The 21,573-nt window shown below is 39.3% G+C and overlaps 1 protein-coding gene across 2 annotated transcripts in view; it reads left to right on the plus strand.

The window, feature by feature from the left end:
• rngtt (RNA guanylyltransferase and 5'-phosphatase) overlaps window positions 1-21,573 on the plus strand; it is a 91,529-nt gene that overhangs the window by 22,061 nt on the left and 47,895 nt on the right. For both annotated transcript variants that reach the window (XM_042390237.1, XM_042390236.1), the window contains exons 9-11: window positions 5,299-5,434; window positions 9,235-9,306; window positions 20,997-21,161. In XM_042390237.1, coding sequence (XP_042246171.1) covers window positions 5,299-5,434; window positions 9,235-9,306; window positions 20,997-21,161 — 373 coding nt within the window. The remainder of the gene's footprint in view (window positions 1-5,298; window positions 5,435-9,234; window positions 9,307-20,996; window positions 21,162-21,573) is intronic.

Consider the following 21,573-nt stretch of genomic DNA (forward strand, 5'->3'; position numbering starts at 1 on the left):
TGTACTTCCCTTCAGCCTGACTTTGTACACCATTAATGCTTTTTGTCAATTTTCATGGCACAAATTCCCTAATATGTTAAAGTAGGAAGCTAATTAGCCTCCATGTTGAAGTGCATTGATTAGGATACTTAACCTTTTGAAACATAGAAGGACTGCGGTTGCTCATTAGTTCATCCTGCTTTATCCACCACTTGGTATTTTGTGTTAAAGAGCAGCAGGCAGACCGTAAAGTGTAATTGGGTTCGTAAGAGGTGTTTAATGAAGCTACCATAGTGTGTCCCCTAGGACTATTTTCATGGGGGTGGTAGACCCCCCAAAACTACTAGAGGATGGGTATCGTTAGGAGTTTTTCTTTCTTCTTTTTCATTATTATTTAATTTTTTGGGGGCAGGGTTGAAAAGGTGTTTTAATAAATTACTTTTATTGGCTTTTTACTCTCAAAGCTTTTTATTGCACTAAATTATCAAGCATGGAGTTGTCATCAGCTCGAGTAAAACTTTATGTTTCACTTCACTTGCTTCACTGTTTCCACCTCTCTGCTCTGCTCGGGCGCTGCACCTCTCTCGGGGTTTCACTGCGCTCCTCATGTGAATAGAAGTTCTCTCTGAGTAAAAAAACGCCAGCCGCTCTATGGGTATTTATCATGCAATAAGATGAGGAGTCTGCAGCTATGCTAGAAATTCTTAGCGAATGATGGCGCTAGATAGAGGAACACCAAGATTCTTTAACACCATGAATGTTTGTACCAAATTTTATGGCAATTCATCTATCAGTTGTTTGAAATGTTTTTCTAAAAATGTGAACTTCATGGTAGCATTACATAAAAAATCAAGGAAGCACCAAAATGCATAAATGTCTGTACAGAATTGCACAACAATTCTGCCAACAGTTGTTGAGATATTTCAATGTGGACAAAAGACCAGCAGACCGACATTGCCGTCTCTAGAGCTGTGCCTGAAAATGTCAAACATTTTTGACTTCCAGCTTCTCAAAAAATGAGGATGTGCTTGTTTTCTAGGTTTTATTGTACTATAAACCGACTATTTCTGTATTTCACACTGTTTTGGACAAATGAAGCGATTTGGGTTCTGGGAAATTGTGATAAGGACTTTCCACTATTTTTTGACATCTTTCAGACTAAACAACTAATTGACAAATTGAAAACATCAAAATTCACTGATATATGTGAAACCCAATAAATAACAATGTTAACAAAGGAGTTGGGTGCTAATGCTCAATGGTGAATGCTCACTGCTGTTACTGTTTGGAGCTTTATACTGTAAATCAACAGAAAGGAAACAATGGTGTCTTTGTTTCTGGGTGTGACCCATCTTCTCAGCTCATCTTTGGGAACCAACAGAAGGGAGGATAAAAGATTTTGTCTGTTTATTGTCCCTCGTTTGAAATTGCCTATAGTGTCTGCCAACACAGTGATCATCCCACGACGTTGCTCAAACAGTAAACATTTGGTATGAATGCTTTGCTTACACTCGTGCTTCTCTGGATATTATATTTTATCACCAAGTCTGTATATTTGGCTACTTGAAACTACACATATTTGGTTGACAGTGGCTGTGATTACATGCGTGCTTCATTTCAACTTGTTTGATTAGAAATTGTTTGGCCCTTATTAATTATGACATTTCTTCATGTACGAACAAATAAACAAATTGACCTCATACAAATAAGTCATCTCTGGTAGTTTAAATTCACCCCAATCAGACCAAAACATCCCATTACTCACCACATTTCAGGCACGTCTTTTCTCATTTGAATAGCTCATGCAGAGACGGATAATTGCTTGAAATTGTAATTGGGTTTAAAAATGATTTCATTGACTTTTTGTCCATATGGGGTGTTTATATTATAACAAATCAGCTCACGGAATGAGAGCTGGTAACAAGCTACTTTTACAGCTCCCGCATCTAGAGAAGATTATACCTCAAAGTAGAACATTTTGAGTTCACCCCTGAAGTGTGCACTCATGCTATTTAATGATATTCCCCTCCTCCACTGTATCATTTCTCAAGAGTGTAGATGGAGAAATACAAGTTTAAGATGTAATGCGTAAGGGTGCTTGATGCTTGTGCTTCATGCTCCAGCAAACTGGCACACCTGTGAGTATCATGTAGAGGAAGAGTGGAGTCAAATTAATACCAGCCAGACTCTCATATCGGGGCCCACGCTGGTAAACTGGCCTATTTTGACAGCTATTTTAACAGTCTAACAGTCTCTGCTCTCAGGTTTTCAAATCTCCCAGTCGCTCATGGATAAAAAAGTAATTTTCCAGCAATATCCTGTCTTTGGAGTTTCTCTATTCTATTTAATATTCAACTTAATTTTTACCAAACCCAAAATAGGGAAGTATACAGGATGTGATTGCCAAAAAACGGTAAAACTCCCAGTGTAATGCATTCTAATCCAATAATGACACAAGATACCACCCCAAGAATGACCATAAGAGTCTCAACAAAAAGTGAACATTCACATCTTAACAATAGTAGTGTAAAGTATATTGTAGAACTGTTGCATTGGATTGCATGTGTTTGGTCAAAGGGGTTTTAAAGTTTTCCCCCTGCAGGAACTGAATTTGTGGACGACTGCAAATTATTTTTTTCTGTTTCTTGTTAACTTCGAAGTCTTTATCGCACCTGCAAAGGCTGGCCATGGATTAGCTACCCGCTCATGCAGACAAATCACCTAACCACTGGTGATGTATGCTATTTGAAGATAGAGTTAAGAAGTTTGTGTTGGTGCAAGACAACCAAGGACAGCTGTAATAGAAAAGGGAATTCGTCGGCCCCAGATAGTTTAGTATTTCTGAAGCTCAGTCTTGAAGTGAGAAAGTGGTGGTATGTGGAATTAAGAGTGTGCGAACCAAAACTTTTTAGATTTTAAAACCTACCTGCTTCAGTTTTGTGAGGTGAAAAGTTGTGATGTTGATATTTTTTTGCCAAAGTGCTTTGTCTCTTCAATCATAGCTCCTATTATAAAGCACAGCTAGATATAAGGAGCAGTGGTTGTTTTAAGTAATATGTTGTAATTAGCAGGTATCTGTTTGCAAATCTCAGACATGATAAAAGCTCTTAACGCCTTTACCTTTTTGTTTATTTGAATTAAACACACCAATTTGCACATTAGAGATAAATACAGGTTCTTTGCTGGTTTTTGTAGCTCCGAGTGGAACCCAAATCTCAAGTGTTTTTTTGTTTTTTTTTCCTCTTTGCTCACAGCAGTTCAGTATGAATTAATTAAAGTATGATTACCATATTAAATCCTCCAAATAAACAAATTAAAGGAAATCATAGGCAGCTTTGCTTTTCTGGAGGATTGATATTTCAGCAGAGCAATGCCTATTTTATTAATAAAGTGTTACAAGTGTCGTAAGTAAGGGATAATCAACGCGTAGGTGTGTGATAATCGGTTTTAAGGCACAACGTGGAGGCCAAGAAGCATCCGACATGAAGCGGAGGGTGGATAATCCTGCTTAAACCATGGTCATGCGCCAACAATATATAAAAAAAAAGCATTTGCAAATTTTTTTGGTGAAAGTTTTGCACTCAAAATCAAAAGTGTTATTAAGCAAGAGTTGTCATGACAACTTGCCACACTGTTATCGCCGCCAGGCTGAACCTAGGCATGAAATTCACGTAAGATGTCATTAAGCATAAACGCAGAGTCTCCAAATCAGTGTTTTGTTTTTGGTAGAGAAAGTCTCTCAGTATATTTACTGCCCATTTTGTTGCCTTTTTAAAAAAAAAAAAAAAAATCTCATCCTTCTCTTCCTCTATCATTTAAGCTCTTCAGGTGTCAGTTCCTTGTGCCGTTTTCCGCTTGGTTTCTTTCTTTTCTTCTCCATTTCTTTTTCCTCTGCTGCGTCCCATTCTTCAAAACTTCACAACGAGTAAGCGTTGACAGCTGTGCTCTTTAATGTTGCTATGGTTACGGGTTGGGTGGTGGATGAATTTAGTATGGTGATTTAACTGGAGCCGAACTACGTGTGCATTAAACGGTTTTAATGCACACTTGCCAGCCAATCTGAAAAGAGTATTCACCCAGACCGTGGTATAATAATTGATGATAACTGTCCGTGAAAAAAATACAGTTCCATACAGCAGGGTAAAAACGCAGTAAAGCGTGTTAATCAACCTGCTGTTTTCATTTCTATTTACTTTTGACAAATTGCGATTTGAATGTAATCTATGAAAAAAAAATTCACATGTAAAAACATTAAGAGAGACAAAGTGAAGACTTGAAGCAAGCTAACCTCCCTCCAAAACATGACATTATACCTGTTAAGAATATTCATGAAAACATAACTTCTAGTTAATCAGACTTCAAAAATCACATTTAAGGATCCCTTGAATACAAATTAAAACCCAGTTTCTGTTTTACATTTGAATTATCACAGAACTTCCTTTAAATTTGTTAATCTGCTGTTTAGATTGTCTGTCTGGAGAAATATTAGTTGATGAAGAGGGCACAGCTTAATGTCTTTGTAAAAAAAACAAAAACAAAAGTCATTTTCAGTAATTAATTCCTACAGTACTTAAATGTATCTATTGTAGCATTGTAATAATAACCTATAAAACAACATCAAACACAGCTGCTGTGTAATTCAACATTAACAAAGGCTTGTACAGCCAATAGTGGTTAAGTAAACATGCTAACTAATTAAGTTAATTGATATATGGAAAACTGCAGTGACACATTACTGTATAAGTGTATGTTCATGTTTAATAGTATTAAAGACAAAAAGAAAAACACATGCTTAAGGGTGCAATTAGAATAAGTTAACTAAGAGTGAGGGTCCTATTCAAACAGCATAAACAAGTCCAATAAAGAAAAAAGTTTCAGGGCGTTTCTGTCCATTATACAATCAAGAAAATATGCACATAAACTGAGCTCCTTCTTCCATTTATTTTGGGATGTAGCCTTTAAATATTTACATCTATGAATAAAATCTAAAACCCAACAAAATCAAATTATTGACCACAAAATCCAAGTTTCTCTCCTTCAAGCACTCCAGCTTACATAGATACATACAGTCTCAGTATCCCTCTCACATAATCCACACGAGTTGTTATTCCAACTCAATCTTTTATGCAGCAAGCGATTGGATAGATAGATTCAAAAATGTGAACGGTCACTTCTTTGGCTTTAGGTAGAATCGACTGAGACAGATATGGTTTTCTCTATTTTGCTAGCGGTGATGCTAGTTTGTAGCGGTCCGAGTATAGTGAACAGCACACATACAACTCTCCAGCTACATAACGGTTCATCCTCTCCTCCCCACAGGTACATGATGCTGATCAACGGAAAAAACGAAGTGTTCATGATCGACAGAGACAACACTATCTTCCACATAGCGAACCTAGAGTTTCCTTTCCGGAAGGATCCACGTGTCCACTTAGCAAATACTCTGCTGGATGGGGTAAGTTATTGTTCCTCGTAATACTTCTTTTTAATATTTTATGAAGCGCCATCGTCTCTTGGTGCTTCCATAGTTGACCATGTTCCTCCTTTGACTGGAATTGCGTTCCCTTCTCCGTCTCCGACCTCATAACATTCCCATCCTACTCCTGCTGCTCAGTCTCATAGATTAATCGACATCAGTGGCCAAAGCTTAAGTAAAAGAAGAGCACATTTCAGTCTGACAGTAGAGCCTATCAAAGACGGCTGACAGGAAAATGATCATCCATATCCTGGAGAAAAGACTAATGAACTGTTTTACTGTTTTCTGCCACTGTTGCTGCCTTTCTGTTCCACACCGTGTTGTGATGTAAAGCTTGACAGCGAGCTACACGGGGTGGCGGGGGGGGGGGGGGGGGGGGGGTCGGTGACTTATCCTCACCCTAAAATACCAAGCTTAGACTTTTATTGGCATGTCTGTGCGGTCGAGGTCGCGCAGGTCCCAGCTCTCCCCAGCAGCAGGTGCACATGCATGAGTCATTATCACACTCGCTAACTGAAAAACCCAGGCAAGGAAACTGCTGCGTGTTTATGTAGTCAGCTGGGATTTGATTAGATGCGTCTGGCTTTTTGTTTGTGTTCGGTATTCCACTATTGGAGAGAACGGATAAGTTTCCTGTCATTCTTTTTGTTTTTCCTCCAGCTCTTGTTTTGCCAGAGTTTAGCAATTTAACGTAGAGTATGTATGTGCTTCCTCTCGGCCTAACAGTGGCTGATTGATGCAGTGAATTTAGTTTCCTCTCTCAGGCGGGACACATAATTGTGGCGTATTAGTGTTCCTTTTGAAGGAGCGGTACGGATATGTGTTAAGATTGCTACAAGGTTTGTTTTGACTGGTGTTTATTTATCTGTTGATGCTTCTAGCTCTCCGTTCAGAGAGGATGTGTTTGGCTGTTTACACTGAGCCCTGTTGAAGCCCAGCTGTGTTATCTGATGTTTCATCTTCAGTCCCAAAGGCACTGGTCTTTGTCTTTACATGCTCTTTTTGTTGTACGGTTTTAATAAGCTTTACATCATCTCAGGTCCCGATATCGGACGACTGCGCTATGTAAATTGAATTCCTGGCGGTTTCCTTTGGTCAAATTAATGGATTCATCCGTTTGCTGTCTGTCTGCGCAACGGTTCGATGCACCAGATGCATAGTGATGGCGGCCTCCTGGAATGACATCATTTCTTCCCTCCAACCCCTCCCACAGCACTATGCATGCCTGCCGTTCGCTCCCCTCTCTCCTCTCTACCCGTCTGGTATTGGCAAATGAATGTGGACGTGTGGTTCTTTTTGTCCTGTGAGGTGTGAAGTGAAATCACGTCTCCCTCAGTAGGGATGCACTTTTTACTTTTTACATTCTTTAGATTGATGTACACACTATCAGTAGTCGTTAAGGTGCAAATAGTCAAGCAGCTGGTTCTTATCCTGGAAATGTGGCACACACAACTACCAGTGAAGCCAAAACCCAGCTTCTATGGTGAAAAGATATAAAGTCAATCATTTTTTCAACAAGATGTTAGTGGTCTCATTAGATAATTTCTCTTCATGTCAGTCAGAGAGGCAACTTTGAGATTTGTTTCATCTAAGATATTAAAGGAATAGTTAGCTAACTGGCTGCTGGCAGTAGCTTCATTTTCACTGTGTGCAGACATCAGAGTGGCATCGATTGACTTATCTAACTCTCTGCAAGAAGGTGAGTAATTGGATTTCTCAAAATGTCGAATTATACTTTTAAGTCTAATTACTGACAGGCGTTACTGGCTACACAGTTCATTGTGGTGGTTGACTGTGACAGTTTTGCTCTTTATCTCCACCTTAGTCCCAGCTTGTGTCACCAGGTTTTCTCTTCAACGTGTCCCTTCTGACACCTGTGGGTGACATCACAATCACAAGCTTTCTCACAGAAGGACGAGGTCTTGATTCAAATTCAAAAACGTGTTTTCATATCTATATTCAAAACACGTTAATCTAAAAATATCTGCAAAGATATGGCAGCATAGAACAACATGTGTGGATGGCTAGCTGGCTGTGCTTTCCTTTCCGGCCATGCTGCAGCTAACCATCCGCTATCCTCCCAGCTAGCCCCAGCTCTCCGTGTGGATCCAACCGGAGCACCGACACCAGGTTTGTTATTCAGGTTAAAGTGGGAAGAAGCAGCGGGGTCTGTCAGGCAGCTGAGTGAAGTGGAGCCTGCGAACCATCAGGGTGAAACCGCAGCCTGCAGAGGAGCTGCTGTGTTCGGCCGCACGGATAGGAAACACCTCAGCTAACAGGATGTACCTCTCTGTTTGAAAAAACTTCTTTTTGGTTTATAACGGCAGTTGGCAACCAGTGTATTAGGTCCATTATCCCCACCTTCTGCTTCAGAGTGTGTGCCAGAGATTAAATCTGACCCATTAATCCTGTCTGGCTAATAAACTCAAAGAAAACTCTTTTGTTCGACCCACTTGGCAGGTTCATTAAAGTTTTAATGCTGAGCTCCTGAACTCCAGTCTTTTTAAGTTCTTCTTTCATTTATTGTCTTTCTTGATCATACTTAGTACAGTCTGTGATTGCATGCGTAATAGTCTGCTCAGCCAGGTGGGGAAAAAATATGGATATGTGCAGATATATGCATCCCCAGTAATATATTAATGATTCCAGATAGAAAATTTCAGTATAACATCAACTCACCAGGGCTCTGGAGCACAGGTGGAACAGCTGTAGAGAAATACTGATCTGAAATCACATTGTGAAGTAAATGAAATGATAACGGAGCATTAACCAGGAATGCAGGCAACTATGTTTCAAAAAATGTACAATGTGCTCATCTGGCCTGACTACTATGGCCTTGGTACTCAGATTTAGTCAATCAAAAAAAAAACAGGTTGATCTGGCTTTAAAAAACCTTTTTTCTGCTTGTTAATTGTCAAACGTTGTGACTGTGAATACCATCTATTTTGTATATTCCTGTCACGCAGTTTTGTCACTGTCACATTAATTCGTTTGGTACAAATGAATGTATAAAATACAGTTTTTGAGTAATAGCTGAGCCTTTTAAATGATTTTTTTTTACCTGCTGCCCCTTTACCTGTCAGTTACAGCAGTTAAGTCGCCTAAATATTTTATGAGGGAAAAGGGAATAAATAGAGTTCTCTAAATGTAGATCTTCACTCTCAAAACACAACAGGTAAAGCATCAGAGATGAGACCCCACCTTCGATTTCCGCACAGCTGCGGTGCGGTTTTCGTACTCATCTCTTCGGTCACCCCATTGCGTGATTGTGTAACAGTTCCTTGAAAACAAAGCATGTGTCTGCAGGGTGTCCTGCACCACCGCTGCACCTGACTCTCAACTCGAGAGCTTTGCATAATGAATGCACTGTGCTATTTCTGCTTCATCTCCTTCTCCAGACTCAACCCCACACACACACACACACACATGCATATACATATCCCCCACCCACCTCCCCAGTTCCTTCATATGTATTCCTCCCATGGCTGCAGGCGTCTGCCTCTCTGAACATGCATCCCCTCGAGATTGCTCACCCCCTAGTGTCCCGCTGGTAGTTTCCATCCTGCATAACTACTTTCAAAGAGAGACATTTCCTATATGCTTTGACATGAAGATCACCCATATTTAGAACTTTTAGTTGTATATAATTTGTCCATCTTTTCTGTTCAGGTCTTTATCTCAGTGAGTGTGTGGCTCATTGCACCAAATAAATGTACACCTCCTGTCTCTTTTTTCCCTCTCTACCTCTCTTGACCCAACTCTTGTCTTTATCCCTGCAGGAGATGATCATTGACAAGGTGAATGGCCAGCCCGTCCCCCGCTATTTGATATACGACATCATCAAATTCAATGTGAGTAGCTGGGTTATTTGAGAATGTATTGTCTTTTCTTTGACCCTATCGCTCCTGAAAATCTGCCAGATCATGAAAGAATAAACAAACAGCATGTCGGAGGCAAGTTATTAACACCGTGGGGCTTTTTTTTTTTAATCCTCTAAAAAGGGGTCTAGTTCAACAGAGGAAATCGTTATTAATATAATTTGTTGTAATAGTCTCCCAGCAGTTGGTATCAAAGATAATCCGAGCAAAACCTCAGGCTGTATGTCAGGAAACCGCATTGACGTGAATGGGATTTGCTTATCCTCAAACCTGAAAAATCCAAATTCCCCGTCGGGTTCCTTGAAGGCTGTAGCGAGCGGCAGAGCAGCGTGTTCATCCTGGCTCTGCAGTATTTGTACAGAGATGAGTGTTTTGTCAGCCCACATGCTGGAAGGAAGAGTGTTGCACTGCTTGACCCCACACCCTGTCACGCACCGGGGCTTTGCTAAAGCCTGACCTCAAGCACAACACGGAGGCTGAACTGTGTCTGACCCACGTTGCACATTTATGAGCTTCGTTTTTGTGCTCTTTACCACTAAAATAGCTTTTGATAAAAAAACAAAACATTGACCCAGTCTTTGATAATCCCTTAGAATAGCAGTTTTGATTTGCAATTTTGTTAAACATTAATACAAACTTTTAACATTGCTGAGTCATTCTATCGGGTTGAAGATCAGTCCATTAATGTGCATTTTAGTTGGTCAGCTGTAATTGCTCTGCTGCTTTTTTAAATTTTTTTTTTTTTTTAAGTGTAATAGCATGTTTCCCCATTCCATTATTTTGACTTGGCCGTTTTTCTTGAGAACAGCCTGAGGACAACATTACAAGGCTGTTAATTGCTAACACTCTTCCGAACTGTAAATTAATTCATCCCTTCAACCGATCCGTGTGCCGCTAATGGCATCCAGGCAGGCAGAGACAAATGAGACTACAGTTTGCCCTCAGCAATCCTCTGCTGTTTTCCCTTTATAAAATCTTGATATACACCGAGGGATGAAGGAGGGGGGGTTAGGAGGATACTTCGGCCATTATGTTTGTATGTCGCCTCCTTTCCTCCATCGATCGGAGGATCACACAAGCAAGCGGCTCGATAAAGCCACCAGTGGCGAGGGTAACGTCTTAGTAAGATGGTGCAGAGGTTAGCAACTCCACATGACTCCCTCAAGTCACCGGTAAAGCGCTGTTGTATTGATCCTAGCAAGCCATTATTAGCCTTCTCCATTATTTGTGGTGGGCTTCTCCTTGGCACAGAGACTCTATCCTGAGACTGAGGATGGAAGTGCAGCAGGAGGGAGAGCACACCACCTGCTAGGCTCATGGCCTAACGTGACACCTAACTTGTTTGGAAAGTCGGGTGAAGCACATTGCGGGGACACTTTTGATTAGAGCGGAACGAAAGGTGTGTGTCCTCTCACCATGATGGGTAATTTAGATGTCTGTGTCGGGTCAGACGGATTTTGATAGAATTAAATAAGTTTTGTCAGTGTATACCATATAGCCATTGATATTATCAGTCATCCTACAGAATGCTATTATGTGGCGTGTGCTGATGTGTATAGTGCCACTCCAACCATGTAACTGATTGACCCTGATTATCACCCTGAGACATGGACTGGTTCCACAGAGATATTTTAGTCTGTAGTGTTAGGCCAGTCTTCATTTTGCTCTAATTTTGACTAATTTTAAGCCAAAACAATTAGACACCCTACCCCCAGGCTAACTCAGACCTAAGACCCATGTTACCATGGCAACAATCAGTGACACCTGCTGACAAAGTGGCACCCAACAACAAAAAGGAGGAAAACACTGCTAATTTGTGGTTTGCTAACACTGTTATGGAGTGAGCAACGAGAAGGGAAAGAGTTTTTAGAGAACGCAGTAACCCGCTAGAAACATACAACCATGAGGACATCATCAATCATTTTTGTTTGCCCAAGGAAACTATTCTGAGCCTGACTGTGGTACTGAGTCCCGCCACATTAATAAGCCACAGCGTCCCAGCTCTGCTACAGGTTTGCACTGCGAGGAGATTTTATGCAACAGGAAGTTTTACTAAATCTCTGGTTCCTCAACTGTGTTACCTGTTGGCCCAGATCAATTCATGACTCACAAATATTAAAAATATCTGAACTTAACCTCACACTTTGAAGCAAGGAACCATTGATGAAACCATGGCTACAGTGCAGCTCATGGTTTGACACGTAACACAGTAGTGAAGGCATTTTCGCAGTCTTGGTGGAGAACTACAGATGGCACCTGACAGAGTCTGCAACATCATCTGTGTGACTGTTGCGCTGCATAACTTGGCACAGTATATGACAAAAACAGGCTATTTTAATTCCAAGCAATTTAAAATATTAAATGCTTCATCATCACTTTTTTCTTATTAACACTACAACTATAATCAAGATTGTTTACTTCATTAATCATAAGGGATCTTTGGCTTCCTGAACCCGGAAGAGAAGATAACAGAGATGAATATCCAGAAATCACAATGAAACTGAGCCACCATGTTTCCTGCCTTCCCATGACCATTCAGTTACATAAAGGAATTAAATAAGTAACCAATTGTTTGTCTTTTTTTTTGTCTTTTTTTAACTCAGATGTTACAAGAAAACATTTTGTCAATTTTCTCACAAGTCAATTAACATACATTCATTCAATAAATTATTTTGTGGACACAATAAATAATTACTCAATTAAAACCACAATAACAATTAGCAGTTGTGTACTAACAGAGGGAACTTTTGATATAACATGACAAAAAGAAATATAGCACTGCAGTCTCAGTAAAATTCATGTCAAAACAGGCGTGAATTACAGAAACTACTAGTATACACAACATATGTACGTCTCCATTAACTGCATCTCCAACTTCAGTGTATCTTACTGAGGCTCACTTTTTCCCGCTCCCTACAGATGTCACCATCGAAACAATCACTACTGCTAGAGACATTATTAGCCTAATGTTACCTGTGTTCTCCTCTTGGCTGTCATTTTTCTCTGTCTCTCCCTCTTGACACAGTGGGCTGTTGTCATGCCAGCACTGGGCGGTGTCTGTCAGGGACAGCATTGATAGATGTATGATAAATATTGTATTTTAGTACAATAATTTTGCCCTCTGTATGATGTATAATCATACAATGTTGGGACATTTCTATTTGAGCGAGTCCTGAAAGACTACTCCCGTCCACACAGGCAATAGCACCGTCATCCACTGTTTATCCCCCAAAACAGAGGCGACAGAGGCGTATATCTGCAGAACCATTTCCATTATGTCTTTAAGCTTTTCCTGTGGTCCTCCTGTTTTAGGATTTCTATTGAATATTTCTCTCTTTTTGTCTTGTACCATGTTTTTATATCTTTTTTTGAACGTCTTTGATGCTTCTGTCAACTGTGGGATTAACACTGTTTACTGTTGTTGCAATTTATTCCATATCAGGTTTTTTTTAAGTTGTTACTCTTTGCTGAATGTTCAGTTGAATTCTTTCAGAAGGCAAACATTTCCTGCTGGAGTAAATGGAGCTGAGTGGTTGGACATGGTTACTTGGTCAGCCATGTTTTTTACTTTGAAAAAAGTCTTAATTTACCCAGAATTCATTGTACTGTAGTCCTGCTTAACCGATTTGTGCAACGGATGAATTCAGACGTCTATTTGAAGTCTAACTATTTGTGATATCTAAACCATAGTCTAAGTCTGTCTTTGTGAAACTGGCCCATGGACTGAATATTCTATTCCTGCTCTTGCTGCAAATCATAAACAGGCTTTTTTATCTTTCCAGTAAGTTGTTGCTGCTTGTCAGTCACTGTCAGCTCCCCCACTGTGGGGGAACTGACAAGATGTGACGAAGGCACAACAACAATTACATATGTCTTTTAATTTTCAAGTTGTTGAAAGCTATTATCCTGAAATAAAGCTTGGGAGATTTGCATTTGACATCCACCGTCCTTGTCCTGACACTTTGATTGACCTTGTTATCTTTCAATTTGCCAAAATAATCGTTTAGATTCAGAATCAGACAAGATAATTGACTCAGTCGGATGAACCGCTGATCAGAAAGGAGTGCTTGTAACTTTCACTGCAGTGCTAACGGGGGCGAAACCTTATCTGTTGCTTTACTGACATCAGCTCCATTTACTTCTGCTTGAGAAGTTTGTCTGCAGGTACAGGCTGTAGCTATGCAGGACTTTCCATACTAATAATAGTCCCTGGGCTGCATCATTCCCCTCAGAACCACAGCAACATCTCTCTGATGTGCTTTAACTCCTCTGCAGTCACATCTCCCCACCAGTCTTTTAAATTTGTGCTCCTGCAGTACATCAACTATATGTCATAAGTATGCTGGTAATGATTTTCATTTAGAGCAGATAAGTAGTGGTTCCAGTCGATAGATTAAAAGTAGCGCTGGTGCTGAGGTTTTATTGCCGTCTAGCTAGTAATAACAGATTTACGGTTAACCTCAGTTGCTTTAATTTATTCATACATCAGAGTGCGTCTCTGCATCTCAGAGTTTACCCTGCTGGGACTTTCATCTGCATTTTGCCTGTGATTACGACATCAGTCTCCACCTTCATTTCCATGTTGAACATATGGTTGGACATGTGGACACTGATAAAAGAATTAAGTTGGTTGTTATGGGGATAAATCTACTAAAATGTTGATGAGGAGGCAGTAAGTCTCCCTATTCGACAATTAAATAGCCTGAAAATTGAACAACGGACAAGGACACAGACAGTGTCGTGCACTGAGTTTTCCATAGAATACTAATGTACCTTGTTCTCAATCAGTAATCCCTACCAATGTCTGCACATGTCCTAATTAAGCACCCAAAAAACGTTACCCCCTCTTCATGTTGTTATTGGATTAATTATCAGAGGAGACTAAAATATATTCAGAAACAGAAATAGTCATGACATTTCTATGGTAGGAGAATATTTTCTCCATCCATAAATTATCTTGCAATCCTTTAAACCGTGCTGCATCACACTGAACTGACATCTCTTTGCTATGTTTAAGATGCATTTTTTAACGTTGTTTTTGAACTCTATCCGAGAGGTATGATCAGTTCGGTGTTGAAGTGAGTCATAAAGGAGCAGGAACAGTAGGCTTCAGGGGCTCTTACAGAATAATCAGATAGACTATCGTCATAAATCTTGGCCTACGACCTGCCAGTTGATATTTGTATACACAAATAAGTTCTCATTAAAAGCCAGTAACCAGAGAAGTTCTCAGCTCATAATGTTAGACAAGGGGGGGAAGATGGTTAAACACAGTGGAAATTAATTTGGATTTGGATATAAAACAGAGCAAAAACCATCGTTCATTGTCTTTGGAACAGCTGAAAATTTTAGTAATGTCAAGATTTTCTGGTTTTAAAAGAAAGCTGCTGTGTTGAATGACATTTTCCATCCCAAAGATAATACAATCAAAATACTAGCGATAAAAAAATTGACTATTGGAGCAAAGTCCTCGCAAAATAAAATCATCTATTTTTAAAAAAAATCTGCTTTAATATTGCCTCAAAATAAAAATATTGCTTGTGTATTAATATTGTATTGTATAAAATATTGCTGTGTGATCCGAACAGATAAACAGAATGTGTGGTTATAAACAGTTTTAGGCGAAAACAGTCTGAAAGCCTTTTATGTATTTGTTAGGAATATCCCAAGGGAAGCTGCACATCACGCTTCTGTCGACTGGTTTGAGTGCTGATTTTGTCACCAGAGTATGATGCCATTTATCCCAAATCATCCCAGTCAGACAGCTTTTAACAGTATTCCCAGTACTGTCTTTGCAAGAATTGTGTTTTTGCTGTTTTCTTGAGTTCATACTTTAGTGACTGCAGCCTCACATTGAAGAAGGCTTTTATTTCTGGTCCTGCAGCTCTCTGGTGTTTAACATTTAATGTGTTTTTATATATAGATTCTTTATGCAGTTCAATTTAGCCATAAAGGTGGTTATGCAATAGACTGAACTGCACCTTGTTGAACGTGATACAGGATTTTATGGATAGCGTATTTTACTTGGTATCATTTTTAAGAACCTTCAGACTACTGTTCATAAAACATCATAACTGTATGTTGAATAGAAACAGTATCAGGCACTTACTGTTTACTGACTCCAGCTAGCTCTAAATCCATAAGAGAATCATATTGCATTTATGATCGAAGTGTGTATGTTTCTGTTTTAGGGCTACACGATCATTCAAAACGATCTTTATTCCCAGTAATATCTGATTAACAAGATTCTTATCTGCTGTGTTTTCCTGTTGAACAGGCGTGGACAGCACATGCCTTGAATCATCCACACTTACATCTTGTTCTGTCCATATGACACAGCTGACAGATGGTACCGAATGTGTGGGACATGATACCAGCTGTTGCTCCAGGAGAACGTTGTGCGTCACCCTAAAAGAAAAACAAAATAGTCTCCAAATGAGTTTCTTGAACTTTTATTTTTAGGTTGCCAATTTGTCCCTTTTAGAAGTTTGCATTAAGTGAGTCAGACAGACTCCAAAACAAAGACACAGAAGCACAGTCATGGCGTGCTGCTTGATTGTCAAGTGTTTATGGCTAATGTGTTAGCAAACAGTTGCCTACTTACACATCCTGCAGACAAGGGGCAACATTGTGGGATTAAAACAGTCGATGTGTGTCAGAACGACATTCTCACCTGCTGATACTGGTTTCTCTCACTGTGGCAGATGAAGGAATCTGTTCAGCACAGATGATCAAATGTGATCAGATGACAGCAGACAAACGCGCCATGGTTCCTTGTAGCTCACTCTAAACACAGCACAGAAGAAGCTTTAGTGATCAGTTCACTGAAGATTTCAGGTCCTAAATTCATATAGCCACCATAGCAAAAGTAACTGATGTAAGTTTTACCCATTAAAATACAAATATTACTTGGTATCATTCACCTGATGTGTTGGCTGACTGTGACTGATGCTGCATGCAGTCTGGTGCAGGTTATTAACTGGAAATATACTGTAGTTTAACATGCAGGATGCTGTTATTAATGTACAGATCTTTGCTGTCTGTTGATAATAACATGACATAAGCTACATCTGTTTACAGAAACAGGTTAGACGCTAACGCTAGCAAACCCCAGCAATAACACACAGATTAGATTGCGCACATCCACAAAGAGAATATCTTATACTTGACATTAGTGTTTACTTGCGGTTGAAGTTGTCTCAGAGGAAACACTGCTAGCCATGCCGCTGCCGCTAGCGATGTGTCGATCATGAACAAGTTGGTTCTGAGCTCCTGTCTGAGAGCTGATTTCTTTTTTCTTTCTTTTTTTTTTGTAAATTAATACAAGACAGAATAATAGAATGATCTTTTCACCACTGCTCAGCCATGCACACTCTATATACTGCCTGAATGTTGTGTTGATGTGTGTGTGCGTGCGACCAATCACATGTGATGACTGACAGAGATTACACCGTCAGGTTAAAAGCAGGTGGGGGCTTACCGCCTACAGTTCTGAGGGACTGCAGCTGCTCTGTGTTGTCTTCTCTTTGATTTACCCATTACATAAGGTTTTTATACTAAAAATAATGTAAAATTATGGTATTCTGGAAATTATAAGGTTAGTATAATTACATTGAATAATTTAATTGATATATGTGCATGCATACCAATCAGATCAAAACATTGCTAAATTTGGCTGAGTTATAAAAATTTATAAAAAATTTTATGTGAAAGCAACCAAAGCGCAGCTTCCTCCTGTCAGCTGTGACCTCTCTGCTCTGCGTGTGTGTAGCTCAGCCCCACCCCTGGTCAAACAGACACACAGACCTGTTGTCTTTATACATCCATGACACAGACAGAGAGCCGAGGAGAGAGACGGAGACAGCAATGTAACTACGCTATGAGTCCTGACCTCACACCCTGTGCAAGGTTATTGGCTGGGGGCTACACACCCACTGCCCAAAGGTTAACACCCAGAAGCGTCCCAAACACAGCAAAATAATAAGAAAATACAGGCAGACGGCAGAGTCTCTGCAGATAAATACACCACCACACACTTCTAGTGGGTCATAAGTGATGAAGGATTATTTTTGTATGAGTTTGTTTCAGGAAAATCCTGCGTAGTACACCTTTTTAAGGGATTTAATAAATAATGTTATGTTCAAATGGGTCAAGATGCAGAACAGTTTTAGCAGCCATGGCTTCACCCTTACTGGGTGTAATATTAATTCTGTAACAAGAACAATTGTTAGTTAATAGGAGTTAGTTTCCAAACTGTGCCATTTTTAGATTTTGATTGTTTTGAAGACTCATGACCTGTGTGAAATCTCTTCTTCTAATTACATCCTGATACTCCTGCAGGCTACATTTTCAAATTTGTTTGCATTTTAAAGACGTAATTGGTGTAATTAAAAATGAAATGAAATCTTCTTAGGAGGTAACAAAGCTCTCATCCTTCACACCATCTTACAAACAGTAATGGTTGTTTTTCTTTTTCTCACACATTCTAGTATCACTACGCACAGAAAGCACAGCTGTGTTTTCTAGGCTTTATATGTATGTATATATATATATATATATATATAAGTCACTGGTTGAGGATTATTTATGTTGTCCATAAGGCTTTGCATTGTACTGTACTTGCTTACATAAGACTGCATACTCAAAGGGATACTCTGATCTTTTTTTCTGTTTTTCTGAATAACTGTATGACTCATGAGACAATACAGTCAAGTAATTTCATCTAATCTTTAACGTATTAATGGCCATCCACCTCCTCATCCACCTCAAACAAAAATCTTTTTCCTCCTCCCATCTCCAATAATTCCATAGAAAGCTCTTGAGAAAAGAAGTAGCCTTTACACAACAGTAACCCAGCAGAATACAAATGCCCCCAAGTCCCCCAAGCAACCTTCCTGCACAGTGCATCTTGATATAGATCAGGGAATATTGATCCTAAGCCCACTAGTATAGGACCAATAAAGGTGTAAATGTTTCACCATATGTTTTAAGTCAAATACAAAAATGTCCTTAAAAAAGCTGAATGTTGGAATGTGTCAGAGAAACCAAAAATAAATGCTCCTCAGTTAGCCTTCACAATGTTGGAAACACAACTTATAGTGAACATTAGATGTAAAAGCATACAGACAGAGCTTAAAATATGGAGTGAAAACTCTGTTTTTTCTTATGTTTAACCTGGTGAGATTATCATCAATAAGGATACCAAGACATTCTGTAATTAATTTTGTAACGAGATAACATGGTTAAGAGTGTCTAGTGCCTTTGATACATCTACAGATACTCTCAGCACAATTCAGTTTTATTTAAAGGTTTTTATTTGTGTCATTGAGAAGTTGTACCAGGGTCGTTCAAGTTGAGCTTTTCTCTTTGAAACCCAACTGATAAGAGTAGACAATTGTCTATTATGCCAAAGTATCTAGTACCTTGGGACAATTTTTGAAGAATGGGAATTGTGTCATTTTATAAAGCGGCTAATTTTGCCTATTTCCACTGATCAAGAAAGTTTGCCTTTTGCGTCATAGGTTGGAAATGTGAGAAAGTATCTGTTGACATATGGAGGCATTTTTAGATGTTTTCTGATCATCATGGCCAGGTGATGTGTGAAAATGTTTGCCTCATTCTTTTTTTTCTGTCTCTTGGCAAAAAAAAAAAAAAAAATGTCAGCTTGGTTGCTAAGTTTGAGCTCCTTTTTTTTCCCCTCTGATAAATTGTGAGAAATATTAAATGTCAAATTGTTGTCATGCATTTAGTTTGTATCCATCTGGCAGATTTTCAGAACTCGTTTATCATGTTGCTTCTTTTTTCAGTGATTTTCTTTTTTTGCGATGATGAAAGTGGGATCTGCGAGTCTTTTTTTAAATCACTTTGTCAGTTGAGCAACGGAAATACATGGTGGTGACTGTAAATTAACCGTGCTTCATTATCATCACAAACGCCTCTGTCTCCATTTAAGACTTTAAACTGGTCGTATAGTCATGTTTCTTATGACATGGATGTTCTAATTTTACACCTAAGCGTCTTTATTAATAAACTGAAGACAGGCAACTTCAGCATTGTTGTATTTTTTTTCTTGTCACACTCACGGTGAACTGTCAGATGGGTTTGGTGACACCTTTTCTCTGCTTGCTTCCCTGTCTGTTTGAAAGACGGTGATGGCTCAGGTCGCTGGTGCTTTATCTGTTGAGAACAACTGTGTGTGGCTGGCCAATGATGGGAGGAATGTGTTGTCATAGTGACAAAGAAATTCTGATTCCACCGTACTTGTCGATAAACACATGTGCACTGATGTCACGGTCTCGATGTTCAGGGCTTACTGTGTGCACTTGGCACACTGCTCACCTATTGTATGGTGTAAGTGTGAATAAGACCTGTATGCTGAGACTTAAGGGGCCTCCGTCAGAACAGCTTCAGAAACCTTATTCTCCCACACATTTCCAACATTAGGGGTGGCTGTGAGGGGCCCTTTTTGTAACTTTCTGAAACCGACAATCTGACATTCACACCCAGTTCATGTAATGATTGGCCAGCTGTGCAGAGGTGAGAAATGATCCAGGGTTTGAATTTCTCCCTCTAGCTTTTTTTTTTTTTTTTTTTTTTTTTTTTTTTTTTTTTATTCTTGACCCCAATTATTTCTGTCACTTTCATGTGGACAACCCAGTGCTACACCATGAATACCTTCCAGACAAGACAGTCTGAAAAAATATGTTCCATTGTCCTGGTATTTAAACGATATCATGTCTCCTCCCTTTCAATGACAGCCGGCTTTTCACTCCACCTTCAGTCGACCATGAACCAATCCTTACTGTCATTTACATTGCTGCTGAGGACGATGGACAATGTTACTGTGTGTGCCAAGATTTAATAGTGCTAGTTAGGGCTGAAACTTAGAAATATTTTCATTAATGTGTTGATTATTTTCTTGAGTAATCGATTAATCGTTTGGTTCATAAAATGGTAGAAAATGCCCATAATTTCCCAAAGCCCAAATTGACTCATTCACATATCAAAACTTATCATATAAAACCCAAAAGATATTTGTTTTAATATCATAGAGGACAAAAAGAACCAGCAAATATTCACACTTGAGAAGCTGGATCCACATATTTTTTGTCAATAAAAAAGCAAAAAACTTCAGCACTTAACTATCAAAATAATTGCAGATTCTCATTTTCTGTTGATCAACTAATGTATTAATCGACTAATAATTTCAGCTCCAGAGTTAGTCGATGGTTCATCCTCATGTTCCTTTTCAGGCCCTAAAAAACGTTCCAACAAAGTACAAAGTATGCATCAGAGTTAATGTGACATTAATGTAAGGGTTAATTTGTCCAATTTTAAGAATGGCTGTCTTGTTTTGACATACAAATGTGTTGGCCTCTGCCTCACAACAGGTTAGTGTTGCCATGGCAGTGAATTTGCAGCTCATTCATTTTGAATATCTGTAAAATATTTTTCCAAAAGAGATTTATATTAGAATGTGTGGTCTTAATCTAATTCCAGAGAAATTGTACCACTCCGTCATAATTAACTGTATTTTAGTGTTATTTTGATTTGTGTTTCAGAAAGTGTAAAAATATTTTTCATACATGCATATACAGTATACATTTGTATCAGGGTACATTAAGAGATGGCTGAATTTGCTTTGTGTTTCTTGTGTGTTTCAGGGGCAGCCTGTTGGCCAATGTGATTTCAATATCCGGCTGTTATGCATAGAAAAGGAGATTATTTCTCCACGGATGGAAAAGATGAAGACCGGACAGATTGACAAAACCAAGGAGCCCTTCAGTGTCCGAAATAAGCCCTTCTTTGACATTCACGCATCACGCAAGGTAATGTGAGCAAAGGAGTTCTTTCCCCTTTTCCAATCTGCCGACCTAGTCAAAGCCCATTTCTGCTTTACAAACAAAGACAAACAAATACACATAAGCCCAAAAGTCTACTCACTGTCCCTACAAATGAAGGTTGTGACTCAGTAATGTCCTATTTACCTCCCTGGAAGAAGTGTTTTTCCAGGCTAACAGTTGGCAGGGTCTTTCCCAGCAAATTGGCCCCCAGGTGATGAACAAGAAGCAATTGGAAAAAAAAAACTCTATGGTCTTGCACAACCTCACTCACAATAGGGAAACAGACTCCCTGCATGAGTCAAGTCTGGGGGTAGGAGCCGTCTGGCAGGTGCCTGTTAGCTGGGCCTGTAACCATGAGGCCAGATCAGACTCAGCTTAAAGAAATAGTGAGGGATTG

Source organism: Thunnus maccoyii, chromosome 17 (genome assembly GCF_910596095.1).
Source record: "Thunnus maccoyii chromosome 17, fThuMac1.1, whole genome shotgun sequence".
NCBI lineage: Eukaryota > Metazoa > Chordata > Actinopteri > Scombriformes > Scombridae > Thunnus > Thunnus maccoyii.